This window comes from Brachionichthys hirsutus, chromosome 17 (assembly GCF_040956055.1).
Source record: "Brachionichthys hirsutus isolate HB-005 chromosome 17, CSIRO-AGI_Bhir_v1, whole genome shotgun sequence".
NCBI classification, from domain to species: Eukaryota; Metazoa; Chordata; class Actinopteri; order Lophiiformes; family Brachionichthyidae; genus Brachionichthys; species Brachionichthys hirsutus.
Genome location: NC_090913.1, coordinates 5,426,436 through 5,445,083, shown reverse-complemented (window position 1 = coordinate 5,445,083; position 18,648 = coordinate 5,426,436). Strand labels below are relative to the sequence as shown.

The 18,648-nt window shown below is 44.6% G+C and overlaps 1 protein-coding gene across 1 annotated transcript in view; it reads left to right on the top strand.

The window, feature by feature from the left end:
* The first annotated feature begins 4,900 nt into the window (after positions 1 to 4,900).
* pcdh7a (protocadherin 7a) overlaps positions 4,901 to 18,648 on the top strand; it is a 30,741-nt gene continuing 16,993 nt past the window's right edge. Inside the window, exons 1-5 of the mRNA XM_068750999.1 lie at positions 4,901 to 6,333; positions 7,463 to 8,060; positions 8,118 to 8,636; positions 12,730 to 13,387; positions 13,433 to 13,503. Of these exons, the coding sequence (XP_068607100.1) occupies positions 4,901 to 6,333; positions 7,463 to 8,060; positions 8,118 to 8,636; positions 12,730 to 13,387; positions 13,433 to 13,503 (3,279 nt within the window). The remainder of the gene's footprint in view (positions 6,334 to 7,462; positions 8,061 to 8,117; positions 8,637 to 12,729; positions 13,388 to 13,432; positions 13,504 to 18,648) is intronic.

Sequence of the window (18,648 nt, the reverse complement as noted above, 5' to 3'; positions counted from 1 at the left end):
TGACCCGCAGGGGCAGCTCTGATGTCAAAACAGAAAAGAATTAAAAAGTCATAATTTAAATCAATGATACACATATCATGTAAAATAAATATATGGTGAAGGGAACTGTCATAGCAGTATGTCATTATTATTGCATACATATGATAAACGGAAACTGGTGTAACAAACAAGCATTATCTCTCTTACACACACACACACACACAGAGAGAGAGGAATCAAATTCTACAGCAGATGGCCGTATTAGGTTGCAGGACACTTAGCAGCATTTGTCATTTGTCCTTTAAATGTGTCATATCCCTGTTGGTTAGTTTCATCGTATGATCGCTGGTCCTTGCCACTAAATATTCTGAGATTTGGGTTTTCTTAAATATCACTAACACCATCATGTTATCATGTCATCATCATCATCATCATCATCATCATCATCACACATTTCATCTTTGGGATCAATCTGACCCCAGGGATATTTGCCGCCAGGAAATGATTTACATAATAATTGATGACCCACAAATTCTTTTGTTTAGGCCTTGTTGGAGTTTGTTACAGCCAAAGGTTAGAATAAATGGCACAGCAGCTGCAGGTGGGCGCACCGTGGTGATGCTGCTGTGCAAACTCTCAGCTGCATTATGATAATAAGGGAAGGAATGACATTCAGCTGATACTCATCAGACGTTTCATCATCTCATGTCTGAGGTCCCAAGAAAAATATGATCCCATTCTCGGATAAAGTCTATTATGTTCTGCAAAACGCATTCCCTTAAAATCAACAGCAGGGAATGACGTGGGTGACAGCACAGTAGAAAAGCAGCAGTCATTATGTACGATTGTTTAATTGAGGGGAAAATATGACAGAATGGAGTGAGTAAGTGAACTGTGTGAGAGCTGCTCATGTTTCAGCAGAACTTGGACTGGAATGAGATTTGTTATAGAATAACATATCCTGAAATGTAAGTGATTTTTAAAATAGTCATCTTTGAGCCATTTCATGCCATATTATTATTTTTATTTTTTTGGTTGCCCACTGTTTTTGAGCATAATAATTTGTCCTGCTCACTCATCTACTGTCAAATCCAGCATTTCAAGTATTTACAAATATTAGTAATCTTTTACATACTGTGGCTGAGGCCATGGTTTATTTCATTCTGTCATTCACTCATCTCACACGATTGGTCTTAATTTCCTGCACTCATTGTTTTGGGCTATCAACTGGGATATTAGCTGTTCTCATCAGTTGGTTACATCTATCCAATAGCACCTTCATTATCAGCCCATTATCCATTTTACTCTGTTTTTAAATCTCGTTCGCAGTACCCTTAAATTCATTTGGAAAATGAGTGCAAAAGACTTTCGGGCAGACTAATTATCACATATCATGTGCTGTGATAAAATAATTATGAATGAATTCGCTTTACTTCATTCACTTGTCACTCCTGATTGAATTGTTGTGAATGGTCACTCAGAGCAAATGGCTTCTACATTCACTAATGAATAAGAGTTGCCATTTTTAATTACATTTGAATGGTTTGGATAAATGAACATAATAAGGAAAATGATAATTAAAAAGGAATTCGTTAATTAGGTTAAATCTGACTCACATGGAACGCAAAACAATTCTCCCAAATCACAAACTCCACATTATCTTCAGTTCAGGTTATGTTCATCTTTGCTTGTTTAAAGGTATGACTTGGCACAAATTTGAAAAAGATTTAGCAATCTGCTTAGTTTTCTACAGACCTTTTAAAAAAATATATTTACTGTTAATCTACACTTGTCAAAATGAATGTAACAACATGGCATAGCCACCATGAATGTTGGAATCAGCCTATAAACTGTTAACTGACAACAACATAATATGCCTGATGGGTAAGAGCCAAGGGAAATTTATAAAAAATATGTATTTTTTAGTAGCTGTCATTTGATTGAAAGTAACTACAGGTATAGATAGAACTGTGACAGAAAACAGCTTGTTTGTCATTGGTACACTAACCCATCAAAACGCATTGGATTGATGAAGAGATGGATGGAAAGAAAGAAAGAAAAAAAGAAAGAGAGCTTTATTTTGGTATTGGAAAAAAATACATTTTATTTTCATTGCTTCATTGTCTTTCACTTTCATTGCACACACGCCCACAAGTTCCGCTACACTCATATCGGTTCTTCTGTGTAAATAGAAAAAGGAAGATCCCTATGCAAAACATGCTTTGCTGCTTCAGTAAAAAGACTGCGCTAAGGCACTGGCAACTCGGAGAAGGTGCACACTGCGCTGAGACTGACGTGTCTTCCCTGCAGTATTTAAAGAGTTATTTGTGTCTGCCTGTTTTCTTTGTGCGTGTCTGATATTTTTACAAGGTGTTGGGAGAATAGCTCTGACATTTGTACAGATGGATGGATGGACAGTTGAATATGAACTGTGTTAACCAGGACCTTTGCCTTAACAGAGCCTGCAGAACGAGGACAAATGTATTCACCATGTCTTAGCTTGTACAACAATTACATTCACTAAATGCTATGTAACAGCCCATGTCAGGACCGTTTCCCTTTATTTTATCTACAATCATGGGCATGTGGTGATGCTGTGATGGTCTTTGGTGGTAGCACAAAACAGTAAAATAGGCCTGTGGGCCATGATGCGTGTCAGGTTATGTTTCTTCAGCTTTTAAATAGAACAGACGCAAGCACCACTTTTCATTCAATATGCAAATTGAAACTGCAGTTCATTTGTTGATGAAAGAGGATTCGTGTTTAATTATATCTTAATGGGTTGGATATAACAGGATGTTCAGACCAACAGATTGTTATAGGATTGTTTTTTTGTTATTTTATTGGGTCAATTCTGACTCAAATTTCCTGAAACAACGTGAACTGACTTGGTCCAGGAAACAATTAAGACACTAGCAGACACCCCTTTCTCCTCAAATTCACATGCAAGTACTCGTGTACCGCAGGGCGAATCATGTGACATCGATTATGAGGGGAAATCCAAGCGCGTGCAGGTCGAACAACAGAGGGCGTGGGTGCGCTTGGAGCGGGGCGCGTGCCGATGCCTCTGGAATGCTAAATGTATGAAGCCCATTTTCACAAACACATGGAAAGTTCTTGAGAGAAAGGAAAAAAAAAACATTTGTGACCTTCCTCTTCAGTTTGTCAATCTTTTTACCTACTCTTTACCAACCTTGAACTTTTCTCTCGTTGCTGGTCTCTATCGGTAACATCATGCATGACTGCAGTTTCTGTCCATGTACGAAGCAGAGGGTTACTGTCGAGAGAGAGAGAGAGAGAGAGAGAAATGAAATATACAAAGAACCAAACTACAGTGTTAAATGTACTATACTGTTTCAATCTTTTTATTGTTGCAGCAGCCGAACTCGTCGATACGATTGGCTATAAATTCACATCAATTAATATTTAGCGGAAATTAACCAATGTCAGAGAGTGTGAGACAATTTATTTCAGAAAAGAATGAATGAAGCGCCTTGCTCGAGGCCCCGCAAAACAAAATTGCTGCCACAGCAGATATATGACTGAGCATTGACTGTATTGTATTAAAGCAAGAGCACTTTACACCCTCTCTCTCTCCCTCTCTCTCTCTGTCCTTTCCTTTCCTTTGTATGAATGTGTGAATAAAGACATTTCCCCACCAGGAACTGTCAGCTGCCGGGGCACCGAGCCATTTAATGTTCCGATATGACAGGAGGAGGTGAGATCTGTTCCTGGTAGCCGGGACGCGCGCACGCACGCACACACACAGCGACCCAACATCCCCTCCGCTGCGTCTCCCGCTTCAGCTCAGCGGTGGAGTTATGGGGCCGGGGAAAATGTTGCGGTAGCGTGGAGAGAGAGAGAGAGAGAGAGAGAGCGAGACTGCAGCATCGCTGAGACAGCAGCAGTCCCAAGCAGTGCAGGTGAGGAGTGGGGGGGGGTAAAAAAAAAAAAAAAAAACACAGACGAGCGAGAAGGAGAGAGAGAGAGAGAGAGAGTGAGAGGAAGAGAATGCGGGACTCTTGGAAAAAGACGCATCTCCTCTCGGTCCATCATCCGGACATCCGTCCCGGACACAAGCTGTGCGGGATTTACGCTCCGTTAACGATGACGATGACGGGATCTGCAGTTTAGCACGTCAGGAGATGATTTTTATTTTCATTTTTTTGTTTCGTCAGGACACAAATCTGATGAGAAACTCGCTCTGGAAAACACTCGTCTCCTCATAACTTGCGTGAAGGAATCTTTGGCACGTTGCTCCACTGCGGGGGGAAAAGCAGGAGGGACGCGCACGCTGGTCTGAAGGTAAGACAAGACCCAGAAGCAGCTTCTCGTAGACTTTTACAAACTGCCTTTTATTCCTCTGTTAACAACATTTCCTCGGCGTCTTGAGAGCCGAGCAGTGATTTTTTTAAATTATTTTTTTCTTAACCTTTTGTGTGGTGCTGCATTGCAGTTCCGAACTCTGCAAAGCGGGAGTCAAGCCGCTGTCCCAAATGTGACTGGAATAATAATAAAAATAAATAAATAAATAAAAAGAGCTTACAGATGACATCAACGGGGCTGCTGTCCAATTTACGTGAAGGGAAAGAATAATGCAGTCAACTGGATTAATCAAAGACATTTGAATTAGTTTTTCTTCTTCTTCTTTGCAGCAGCAGCAGGATGGATTTTGCCGAATCTTTTATGACGCGAACGACAACATCATAGAAGTTGAAGAAGCAGAACGGGGTGGTGTTGAGGAGAATCAAAGAAAACAGTCTGAAGTGAACTACAGTGAGCGTGCGGAAGCTTTTCCCCCGGACCTGAGGAGAGGGGAGAGCGGATAAGGCAGGAGGAGATCAATTAAACACCCACGCCGTGAGGTACACCGCATCACCAAACACCAATAAAGAAGAGGCGAACAGAGGAAGACGGAGCCATGCAGGCGCTTGGCGCAGTGCGCTGCTCCGTGGCGCAGCCTCTCAGCCTCGTGGCGCTGGTGCTGCTGCAGCTGCTGACTCAGCTGCCGGTTGCCGACTCAGCTCTCCGGTACCGAGTGGCGGAGGAGGGCCCGCCTGATGTCAAGATAGGAAACGTGGCCGCGGACCTGGGCCTCACAGCTGGCACGGGCAGCGGGGACGTCACCTTCGCCCTGGAGAGCGGCTCAGAGTACTTTAAGATTGACAACGTGACAGGCGAGCTGACGACGGGTGCGCGGCGCATCGACAGGGAGAAGCTGCCACAGTGCCAGATGATCTTTGACGAGAACGAGTGTTTCTTGGACTTTGAAGTGTCAGTTATCGGACCCCTGCAGAGCTGGGTGGATCTGTTTGAAGGCCGTGTGGTCATAACAGACATCAACGACAACACACCTGCCTTCCCCTCACCTGTGCTGCAGCTCTCCGTTGAGGAGAATCGGCCAATAGGAACCCTTTACCTGCTGCCAACAGCGACAGACAGAGATTTTGGGCGAAATGGCATCGATCGGTACGAGCTGATACAGGATGGTGGCGCTGGGTCCAGTTCAGCGAGACGCACTGCAGGAGGAAATCCCATCACGAGAGTGGAAGGACTTGGGGAACGGAGGGGCAGAAGTGGAGACAGCGGTGGAGGAGGAGGCGCCAGGAGTACAGTGTTTGAATTACAAGTTGCAGATATCCCAGATGGTGAAAAACAACCTCAGCTCATTGTGAAAGGCGCGTTGGACCGTGAGCAAAAAGATTCCTATGAGCTCATCCTCAGGGTCCGGGATGGGGGGAATCCACCACGTTCGTCACAAGCCTTGCTTCGAGTTTCCATCACCGACGTGAATGACAACAGCCCACAGTTCGAAAGGTCCACCTATGAGGCAGAAATGGCAGAAAATGCCCCCCCAGGGACTCCCGTCCTCCAGGTCAGAGCCTCAGATCGTGACATTGGCGTCAATGGACAGGTGGAGTATGTGTTTGGAGCCGCTACAGAATCGGTCAGGCGGCTCTTGCGGCTGGACGAGGCAACTGGATGGCTGAGTGTTCTACACAGGATAGACAGGGAAGAGGTGGCTCAACTGAGGTTCACAATAACAGCCAGAGACCGGGGTCAGCCACCCCGCACTGACCGCACCAGCGTAGTTCTGGCTGTCCGGGATGAAAACGACAACGTTCCGGTGGTAGAGATCAGGAAGATTGGACGGATCCCGGTTCGAGACGGAGCGGCATTAGTGCCGGAGAACGTTCTGGTGGACACGCCAGTAGCTCTGGTGCAGGTGTCAGACCGAGACCAGGGAGAGAATGGGGCTGTGACATGCACAGTTGTAGGAGATGTCCCATTCACGTTGAAGCCAGCTGGTGAAACGGCACTTCCACCCCCACCTGCAGACGATGCCTTTGAAAGGTAAGCCGAGCCAAAAGTGACCCTCTCACAGGAAGTCAAAGAATTCCTCACTCAGCACTCAGGAACAAAGTAAATAGTTCCTGAATAGGTCACAATAAAACGATGGTGTGATAGTCTGGTAGAGTTGACTAGATGCTCAGAAATAACCAGTGGTAAGGAATTAATTATGAGTATTATGAGTATTAAAACTGTTCCTTTCCCAGCTGTACTAAATATAAAGCTTATCTTCAGCGCTATTTGATAAAATATGTTTATTTTTTGACATCCACACATTCTGCATGCATTTCTCACCCACACTGCAGCCCTCGGAGGTGTTGCTACAATGTTTTCCACAGAGCATTCAGAGATTTGCGGCTCAAGTGTCATTCCATGCTGGATTCATTTAAGCGTCATTCAAGGGGTATCTCATTCACTAATACTATGGGCCAATCAGCAGGCACTGGGTATAAATATTCACTCGAGTTAAGGGTTTTATTTTATTTTAATAATATTCCAGCTATGCAGTCAGTAAATTCCAATGCTCTTAACTCAATTGTAAAGATACTTCCTAACGCTATCGAAAGGGGTCAGGGAGCAAAAAGTCATGTTAACATTTTACTGTTTTGCATAAATTCTTATTGGTGACCAATTTATAAACACTCACAGTTTGTACATTTTTCTTTTTTCTCTGCAGATGGTTTATGAAGTTATACTCAAATTAGATACAAGAGCCAAAATGACTGATTGCTAATTTATTAATTGATTGAAAGGCAATTAACTGACAATTGATTGCCTGATTCAGTCTTTTTTTTTTGTCAGAAATGTAACTCATTCTGTTTTTTAATTTGTTCATTTTGTTTACTTCAGATCTTTTAATCATACAATTGAAATGCTGGTTCAACAGTAGAAGAAAGCCAAGATTTGGGCTTTTTTTTTAGTTTTTAACAGAGCATTTTCATTAAAAGAGTAGCACAATGACTATTGATAAAAGATGCTTTTGCCATCCAACGCACTTGTAATTGTTTTGTCAGCTAATTGACTAAGAGGGAGTAGCACTCGTGCTTTGCGTGCATATCTTGGGGATGACACTAGTATTATTTCTGTATAGGACAGTAACTATACTTAAGACATTTCTCCATTATTTTCACAGGAATAAGAAAAAATACTTCTTACATACATCTGCCTTGCTGGACTATGAAGCTACCAAAGAGTACAGTGTAACCATCGTGGCAGTAGATTCAGGCAGTCCCAGCCTGTCCAGCAACAGCTCCCTGATGGTGCGAGTGGTAGATATCAATGACCATGCCCCGACCTTTCCCCAGAGCCTTGTGGAGGTCCACTTTGCAGAAAACAACTCACCTGGTGAAAGGGTAGTCACTGTGGTGGCTACAGACGCAGACAGCAGCAAGAATGCAGAGCTGACATACTCCCTGGACCCCGCCGCTAACGGGCTATTCTACGTCGATGCAGACAATGGCGATATCCGTGCCACTGGGGTTCTGGATCGTGAGCAACGACAGAGATTCGAATTCCGGGTTATTGCCAAGGATAAGGGCACCCCATCTTTGCAAGGTTCTGCAGCTGTTGTTGTTCAGTTGACTGACCGTAATGACAATGCACCCAAATTTGTTCAAGAGATCTTTACATTTTATGTGAAAGAGAACCTGCTCGCCAACAGCCCTGTTGGCATGGTCACCGTCACTGATGCAGATGAAGGGGAGAATGCGGAACTTAGTCTGTTCATAGAGGTGGATGGAGTTGACGAGCAGAATATGGGCGAGAGGATCGAAGGAGATGACGGCGAGAAAGAACAAGAGGTGTTTTCCATTGAGAACAATACAGGAACTATATTCTCTGCAGCATCCTTTGACCGTGAAAAGCTCTCCACCTACACCTTCCGCGTTCGGGCTGTGGATGGAGGGGAACCCAGCAAAACTGCCACCGCCACTGTGTCGCTCTTTGTTACAGATGAAAATGACAATGCCCCTTCAGTCACCTCTCCAGCCAATGAGTCCTACACCCTTCTCCCTCCTGCCAGCAGTGCCCGTACCATTGTTAGGACTGTAACAGCGTTAGACTCAGACACAGGCCTAAATGCAGATCTTTACTACACTCTTATTGGCGGAAATCCCTTCAGATTGTTTGAGATTGGCCACACCAACGGCGTGATCACCCTGGCTGAACCTCTGGAGCGGCGCCACAGAGGCCTGCATCGCCTGGTGGTTCGGGTCAACGACAGCGGGATTCCCTCGCTCTGTGCCACGGCCCTGGTTCATGTCTTCATCAACGAGAGCTTGGCAAATGCCTCTCTGGTGGATGTGCAGGTAACACGCCAATAATCTTTACATGCTGTCACATTTTGCTGCAAGCCACAGCTCTCCTTCCACACAGTTGGCAAATATATCCAATAGCGATGATGATGATACAATTCCTTTAACCTTTTTAATGGTCACTCCGATCAGACATTACAATAGAAGGGGGGGTAAATGACAATTGATTGTAGCTGTTTCAACTAAACTGGTCATCTTTTTTATTTCTTGTTGGGATGAGATAAATGCACAATCTCTACAATATGATGTTGCAATTTCCTGTCGAATTTTGAGGAAATAATTCTGGTTATGTTGGCAAGTCCAGCTTCTTTGCAGTTTGGACTGTTCTTTGTCCAGCTCCATTTTTATAATGACTACGTGGTTAAAATAACTGTTATTACTGAAATTGTTCTTCTTTTATGGTACATTGAACTCAGAGATTAGAGCATTCGTTGTGTGTGTGTGTGATTATGTGTAGAGAGAGAGAGAAAAGAGAGAATATAGACCATTAGAATAGACGAGGGATGGGCCTCTCCCAATGTTGACATGTGATACAGTGTAGGTTGCAATATTGTAACAAAAAAAAAACTTAAATGTGAGTATATTTTCAGTATAAATCTGAAGTTTTGAAGCTTTAGGTATTTAAATGGTATGTCATGCATCAGAACCGATGAAGTCACATTTAGAAACCCTGCAATACTAATGCGTACTAATGCATCTGATTTTAGATTAGATTAGATTGGACTTTACTTAAAAGATCCAAACTGGGGAGGAGGAGAAATTGACCAATTTGTGGAACGACATTATTTAACTTCATTAATAAATCCAAGAAAATGAGCTGCAATTTTTATTCCACTTTGCTAGTGGAAGTGTTCAATCGAACGGACCTCCCATTAGGCCTTGAGAACAACAAAGCTATGACTGCTGGTGTAGCAGGATGAGGAATGACTCGGAGACCAAGGTGGATTACTTCTCTTATACTCTTCAGACGCCAACAAAAACCACACCCACTGCCCATAAACCTCTTGGGTGAGAGACCCGTTACCCAGTGGTCACCACACTGGCACATATTAATGACTAAAACTTCATAATCTTTTGTGGGCAGAACAATTTTGTATTGACTAATAAGTAAATTGGCTCGTGATTTAAGTGTTTGTTCTGACACTGACACAGCTTGTCTGGGTTTTTTTTTTCCTTTTGGAAAACACTCCTTAATTGTCAGGTCCGTGCATGTTGCATGACGTAATGCCATAACCCTAAATTAGTTGCTTGAGAGAAGAATGTAATGTAAACTGCAGATTCTACACGGTTGCATAGCAACTACAATAACATTGTGCCTTGTGTATCCTCATTTGGAACTGCACTTGAAAAATAAATCCTTTGTTATTGCAGAAGATAAAACACATCCTGTGTAATCATAGCATGGGACTTTTCGACACGTCTCTTTTGAAGACAACCTGGCATCCAAAAAAATTGCACTTTTATTTAACAATGGAAAGCAACGGGGGGGGGGGCATGGTGTTTGAGCTCCACCCAGGAGGCAGAACACTGCATGCATGTATTGATTTCTCTTGAGAGTAGATTGAAGAATACAAATTGAACAATCCAGTAGGTGAATATTAGCACAGAACAGTTGGTAAGCAGAGGTGTTGAAAGGTGAAATGATCTACAAGGTAATTGGCCGTGCCAATTATATTCAACAACAGGGTGTATAAAAAACAAAAAGCAATCTTTGAGATTATACACAGTTTTGCTTGATTGTGGGGAGGAACTTGCACAGTAATTGAGTAAAAGTCATTGGAGAGAGAGAATACCTCCATCATATAATGAAGTCAGCCTAAGTGGTGGATAGATGCCCGATGTAATTAGAGAAGGAAAAGGGCTGCAGCACAGTGGCAGGAAACGACTCCATTCGTACTGACTGAATGTTGGATAATTAGCTGCAATATGATGATGGAAAACTGACTACCAAGTTGTTGTGATATATTTTAGACTTCCGGGGCACTTGATTGTCCTCTGTACGTAAGAAGTTCACCGTACTTTGAAGGAGACGATGGCACTGAATGACAATATGTCCACATTCTTGCATTATGTTTCATCAAACAACTACCCCAACACTGCAGCTCTTTGTTCTCGTGCAGCGCTGTGGAGGCACTTTCTTGCCTTGGATCAATAGCGTGGTCAGGGACTAGGCCTCTGTCTTAGCTGCAGCGTTGGCATCGGCAATGACATGCAGAGAGCAGAATCCTTGGACAGAAGAACAGATAGATGATGGTGTTTAGCCCAGCTGGAACAAAGCGCATGCAGCAGAATGGAGGATTCCACTGGGAGTTTGAGCTGAGGGTGCTGCACTTGTCCTATTGAACACTCCTGTGTGTGCATACATGCAACCCATGCAGTTTATACGCCTGCAGTTGGATTGCACCCCACAAAGTGTATGCACATATGCCACTCTGTTACGACTTTGTTTCCCTGTGTTGCATACAAAATTCAACAGACAGTGCGGGGATGCATTAAGCCCGAGACAAGCTCAGCAGAATGAGAATGGAAAAGAGCACTGCAGGAAAAAGAGGAACAATGGGGGGGGGCTGAGGGGAGAGCGGAGCCTCGTGGCGAGGCTTTCTGCAGTGGAAGCACAACAATGCAAAAGAACTTGTACAAGTTGCTCAAGAACAATGGAGCTTAACCCAGAGACAGGTGGTGATGAAACAATGACATTTAATGCTATTCCATTCTTAGCTTGGGGGTGACAAGAACTGACTGATGTGGCTGTCTATATGAGTATGCCTAATAAGCCTTGGGTAATGTAATGAGCAAGTTACAGTGCAACTTGGTGAGAATCACACTTTGCAGTGTTGCCAGTATACTCCAGGTACCATATACGCCATACTGAAGTACAGCATTGTATTGTATTTGGTTATTACAAACCATGGGGCCCCAAAGTGAACTCAGCTCACCTTCACACTCTGTGTCCTGTTCATTCCTGCAATCCTTATTACTCACATTCTTAAGGTGGCAGGGATTACATGAATATATAATTTCCAGGCTTGACAGGCTAAAAGGAATTGTCACATGAGCTCCTAGGAAAGGTGTCAAAGCTGCAGAGTGAATCTTCTCACTAACAGACAACTCGCGCTGTGGGCTTGTGCTGATGCACGCATACGTTTCAGATTGTGTGTAGGTTGTTGCATTTTGTCTCCTCGCAGCATCACGATTCTCCAAACATAGTTGCTGTGCATCGATTAATGATATTCAGATTCATGGCCCTGACCCATATGAACATCAATGCTCTGCAGGCCAGAGCAACACAGCCTCATTGGCTCCTTTCAAACAAGGCCCTATTACCATTAATGGCTGTGTTTGTGCTGCAGCACAAGCCACTGTCTTGTAATGATCCTTTTATTAGTGTACAAGCCCAGAGAATATGTGCGTGTTTGTGTGTGTGTGTGCATGCGCTTGCTCTTTTTATATGTATTCATGAAGGAAAAGTTGCATCTAAAGAGAAACACAATCAAGAAACTAAATTGGCAACGTGGAAAATGACTCCAAATGTTTCCCATAGCACGCCAATCTACATTAGCCTAACATTAACATTAACAAGAGCATTGCTCATGGATGACGCACTAGCTGTTTCGTGTAGGCGTGGCACGTCGTCTTGCCTTTATTGAAAATGTCCCGACTGTTTCTCCTGGTTCTTCTCTTCTAATTGCCCCTGACAAAAATAAATGTCCAAAATGTTCTATTCGTTCTTTTAAAAAAAAAAGAACAGCACAGTCCTCGGCATTTCCTGTACCAATGTTGACGATGATGCGAGATCACAAGTGGGGTATTACAGGCACAACTTGAAATGCTGCAACTGGGAAGCAAGAGCAACGATATATTTAGCATCACTCTGTGTGTCGAGCAATAATGGAGAAGCCCCCCCCCCCCCCCCCCCACTAAAACGCAGTGATGAGTTTAATTAAGTTGAAGATGCTGTTTGATGTCTCTCTGTGAGTCATACATGTTGTTTTGGCCTATTTCCTCATGAATGCGTTTATCTTTTTTAGTTCCTTATCCTTTGCTCGATATCCACTCACATTCTTTTCCACTCCATCTCCCACTACAGGTGGCCCGGAGCTTGGTCGCTCCCTTATCGCAGGACATTGCAGGGGACCCTGACAGTGAGCGTGCCTTAGGAAAGCAGCGCCTCAGCGTAGCTATAGGTGTCCTGGCGGGAGCTGCAGCAGTCATAATGGTCATCCTTCTCGTGGTCACAGCTCGGCAGTGCGGTGCTCAGGGCAAAAATGGCTATGAGGCCGGCAAGAAGGAGCCAGAGGAGGACTTCTTCAGTCCTCCTGGGGCTCAGCCACAGACCGGCAGTGCCAGAGGCTCTGACCGTGGTCGCAAACCTCGACGGGACAGACGCAATGGAAGCGGCATCAGCGCAGCTGCCGGAGGAGGAAAGTCTGATAGATCACTTTACAGCGGTATCGTCACCGTCAATGGGCTACGTCGCCACGCCAACGACGACGATGAGGATGAATTGAGCAGTGCAAGTGACCGCTTGGCAGCCCGCTACTGTGTTGTGGATGGTGACCCCGGAAGCCCGCGGATGGGTGGAGGCCGGAGACACCAGTCAAGTCCTGATCTGGCAAGGCACTACAAATCTAGCTCACCTCTGCCCGCAGTGAATCTACAGCCCCACTCCCCCCCAGCTGAAGGCAAGAAGCACCAGGCGGTGCAGGATCTCCCTCCCTCCAATACCTTTGTGGGCTGTGTGGGGAGTGCTGGCTCCAGCAGCAGCAGCAGTGGGGCCAGCGGCAATGCAGATGCAATGTCCCTCGGGTCTGACCAGTGCTCCGATTATGGCTGCCAGACTGGGAACAAGTACAGCAAACAGGTAGGAGCCTTTTGAACTGGGATTATATTTTCTCTTTGGATTCCCAGTGCGGTCTGATTTGTCCCCTCGTCATTCAAAATAGTCTATTTTTTCTTCTCTCTTCTCATTCTCACATCTGCTGCTGACACACTGCACCACATAACTTTAGTCACCTCTAAAATCCTGTCTTTTTTTCCTGTCTTTTTTTCCCCCACAAAATAGCTGCCAGTACATGCACATACAACTGTGTGTATGGACATCCTAAACCTGCGAGCAGCGTGACGGCACCTCACTTTGTGCACTGTGTGTAAAACATCAGCCCTCTGTTTAGCACGAGGGACACGAGTCAATCCCCACCTGTAGCCAAGCAATACAGTATTGCATCTGCATGTGTTGTGTGTGTCTGTGTGTGTGAGAGTGAGAGAGAGAGAGAGCGAGAGCATGGATATAAACCCCTTAGGGAGCTCGGTCGGAGAAAAGACAGAGAGTCAGCAAATAGTTTATTGGAACAGAGTAATTATTCATTCTGTTCCTGTTTCCCTTGTCAAGCTGTTATCAATCTTCTCAATTATCATACATGTTTGTTCCATAAACAATATCAGTTGCATTATTCATGTGAAGTATTGGCCTTAGTGTCTGCACAGGAATTTGCAGTGAAAAGCTGAGGTCCCGCTTACAAATAAATAGCATAGAGACCATCATTCAGGCCTCGACCCACACCCAAATATTAAAGCACACACACACAGAGTCCATCTATCATCTCAGACACACTGACACAGCGGGGTCTCTCGGGTCCGCAGGGAGTGCTTTTCCGAGTGGTTTGAGTGGCAGCTAGCCCCGTCTTAAAGGGGCGGTGTCCCATTTGCTTGATAGACAGCAGCCACATTTATCTTCCCCACGGTGAAAACTTGCTGACGTGGTCATTAAATGCAAAGGAGAGAAGCTTCTTATACTCATCAATTCATACATGGGCTCCCTGATCCTGCTCAACACACATGCAATAACACGAACACAGCCACATACACACTCCAGAGGTTAATCCATTACGCCAGTCAATCCTCTTAATCTGCTATTCCCAGGGAAAGAAAATGCTTAGTGGGAGAGTGTGGGTGTTCATGCTTATGTGCCAGCACGTATACGGCAGCACACAGAAACTGACAAACGTAATGAAGTATTGATTGTATGGGGCAATTAAGTTCTCTGCTGTAGTTAAGTGTGACCCCTCTAGTCTTAACCCTCTGTGCACATTTTTATGTGTATAACATTTTTGCTTTTAATGCATGAGAGCGTTTGCTGAAGAACTTCACTCAACATGAGCAACTTTGTGACCGTAGGTGTTTCTGTGCTTGAGGAACTGATATGCCTGAGCGCATTTGAGGAGTCGGGAGCGGTAGACGATTATATTATATATTATATGATTATATGAGGTCAGAAAGAGAGAAAGACCAGGTAAATGAGTTTGGTAGGTAGGACGTCCAAGGTATTTTACTGGGTCAGTGAAAACTCTGAAAACAGTCCATCTGAAATCGACACATCTTCAGCCCAGTCGAGAAAACCAAAATGAAACAGGCAAGTAATATAAACTGGATATCATGGACAAAGAGGATAATTCTATCAGATGAAGGTGAAATATCTGTTCCGTTCTCTGGATAGAGGAGAGGTCTCAATATTAATGGACTTCAAAGAATACAAAATGTATCAAAAGGAGACTGTACAAGAGAAGGAACGAGAAGTAGATGCTCTCTAATGGGGAAGGAAGAGGTGCAGGAGAGAGCGGGGCAGAGATACAGAAGAGGCAATAGGAGCCAATTAAAGGCAGTGAAGTAAGTTAGGGGTGGAGAGGAAGGAGGATAATAAAGCCTTTATTCTTTTTATTTTAATTAGATAGGGGTTTGATGTAACATTTGTAATATTTAAGAGTTCAGAGACTTAAATATAGGACTACAAGTGAAAAATTACAGAAATGAAACGACCCAAAACAAATCAGGGGTTGGAGAGGAGGATGCAAAGGACAGGTTGAAGTGGAGAAGGTTGATTTGCTGTGGCGACGGGAAAACCTGAATGTACAGTAGCAGTTTGTTTGTTTTAAAAAGAGTAAACAGGATTATAAATCAGTTGGGTCAATCTTCGATATTTGTGTCGTCCTAATGCTGATAGAGGAGGTGTAACGGAGAAAGTTTCAGTGCATTCTCTGAAGGAGAGAGAGAGAGAGCGAGAGAGGACAAGGTTTGGGTGGCAGCCAGTGAATGAGAGTGGACTGCTGAGATGTGGGTCATCAGGATACCCATTGGCATCAGGACACATTAATGATCCCAGCAGTCACATGGCACTGCAGTCAATATTGGTAATAGCCTCGCTCTCCCCTCGAACCACTGCCACACACACACACACACACACACACACCTACACACAAAACACACACAGCTTTTCCTGAGTGCTGTCCTCGGTCATCCCCCCCCCAAAACTAAAGGTCACAGTGCTGTTTGACCTCACTGAAGTATTTAGGTTTTACTTGTGTCCTGTTTTTACTTGCCCGCTTGTGCATCTCCTTCTTGATTAGCCTTTAGTCCTTTCCTTTCCTTTCCTTTTACCTCTTGTTTTTGACGCTCGCTCTTTTTTCCCCTTCTCTCATCTTCTCTCCTTCTTTGCCGTAAATCTAAGCACCCTGCGTTGCTGCCTTTCTGTCTTAGGACGCGTCACAATGACCTCTGGGAGAGAATCGACTCTGCTCTTCCACCGGTGTTGCTTCCGTTACTGTAGTGAGCACTTTCTCTTTGTGGACCCAGTGCACAATCAAATAAACGTGTGTGAGGGGGGGTGTAGGGGTGAGACTATGGTGCCGCAAAGACGGAATCGAACCAGACACACACACACACACACACACACACACACACACGAGTTAAATCAATGTGCCATTTACAAGGCCAAGACTGCAGTAGAAAAAGGTGGGTTGACAGTTTTTGTTTTGTGTGTGTGTGTGTGTGTGTACTGCACAGCTTCACAATACTTGGTGAAGGTCATTGCAGGACTGTCACAACATGTGGTGCTGAAGTGTTTTTATACAGCAAGAGGATGGGGAAAGGCTTGTACCGGATGTGATTCATTCAGCCAGTCTTGCCTATCTAATTGGACTGTATGTAAAGGCGCTCATGGAGAGATTAGGTCTACTGGATTATAAAATTGAAAAGCAGCTTTTCATTTCGACGAAATCCTTTCAGGATTAAATATGATGAACGTCTGTCACAGACTCACTCTCTCCCCACACACTCAGGCACGCCGTATGAGCACGTCTACGGACACCTCCTTTAATAACATACAAGCGGGCATTAGGTGCAATAGGAGCGAAGGCACCGCCACTGATGTATTTATGAAAGTCATGGCAAGTTCAGGTTGCGCAAGCAAGCCATATGCTCACGGGAGCGAGCGGGTGGAGGTAAGCGAGAGGTGAGGCAGACAAGGTAACCTAAGCGGGGATCACCCGAAGAGCCAGACTGAAAACAGATCTACTGACCCGGAGACAAAGAGCGGGGGGGATGAGAGTGAGCGCGAAAACATGAGACACACAGAAAAAGAGAGAATGGGACAATCGAAGAGGTGCAGATGTTAAGAAGGGGGGAGAAATGCCTTTCAAACCTGACTGGGAAATGGAAGCAGGTGTGTGTTTGTGTTAGATGCTGATGTTGCGGACGCTGAGCACATGCTCACCCTGCAAACATTCATTTTCTGCTTCACCAGCATCAGGCAAGATACCTTACAAATGTTTGACGGCGCCGTCACAGAACCAAATAAAGGCAAATAAAGGCAAGCAGCGGAAAACAAACGTCAAACACTTCTTGGTCCAGTCTGTTCTGGGTAAAGCTTCTTGATGATAATTGTTATAAATAGTTTAGTTAACCCATTTGTAATTACACATTTCCACTTGTGTTACCGTCATTATCAAACAAATTGTATGTCGGAGATGGATAGTGTGGTAGCTAATATACTACTACTATATATATATATATATATGCCTTCGTGTTGTATCGATGATCATAGTGTTTCGTTTAGTCATACACAGTTGCAGGAATTGTCTTTCTTTTCTGTCAATCTGCGAGCTCAGTGTAGAAATACAAAGAAAAGACAAAGGGAGAATCAGAGCGAGTGAGATTGAGGGAGGTTTCCTCCCACATCAAGGTCACCCACAGCTGAAATGTGATTGGAAATCCCCAGTCTGCCTTGGCTGTTTACCACACGACACGAGCCAGACGGGGCCGTTCAGCTGATAATGTTCCTCCCTTCAGCTTTTGTTTCAAGCTTGTTGTGAAATGATAGGAATGTGGGGGGTGGCCTTACCACACATGCACACGTTCACGCGCAGGCAAGCCGAGGCAAGGGACACACCCGGCATCCGCTGTTAGAGGTGTGACTGTAAAACACGCCCACTGACACACGTGCCTCTTGCCTGTGCTTAATAGCACATAATTACGCAGCTCCCCAGGACCCTTGTGCACATACGCTTTTCACAGCAAGCAGACTGATCAGAATATGATGACACAGTCGCGGAGAGGAAAAGTTTTCTGGCTCTTACATCAGTTTCGTCTTCCATTCCCCCTGGATCGGATCACATCCACGGGCCCAGGCGCACGCTGTCTCCTAGAATCACACAACATCTGTGGAGTCTTGCAAGCAGATTCTCTCGCTCTCAACTCGCTGACACGCAGACGCTCAAACAAACACGGAGACCTACATAGCGATCGCCTCGCGGAGATGCCTCCTTTCATTCGGTTCTTGAAGACGGTGCTCTGTAGTGCGCAGCTCTGCGTTCAGCTCATCTGCCTTAATGGCTAAATGTGGATTGAGCAATGTTATCCAATATTGCTGCACAAAGGCGCTTGTGCTACTTCTCGATAGGGATTCTAGACAGCTTAGGAGACCTTTGACTGGTTTTATCCGCCCACACAAAAGAATCCTCACTGCATTTAGCATTGAGTGGAGCTGAATTAAATTGACCTGGAAAAACGATTTCAATTGAACCAAACTCAACTCAGGTACTTCATTCAAATAGCAAGGAACTGAATCAGTTGAGTAAAATTCAGCTCCACTGAAGTAAAGAAACGGGATTTAAATGTTTGTCTTGCCGGGGTGTTGCAGGTTTGAATGCTGTGATTTTAGTTTTCATTGGCTGGC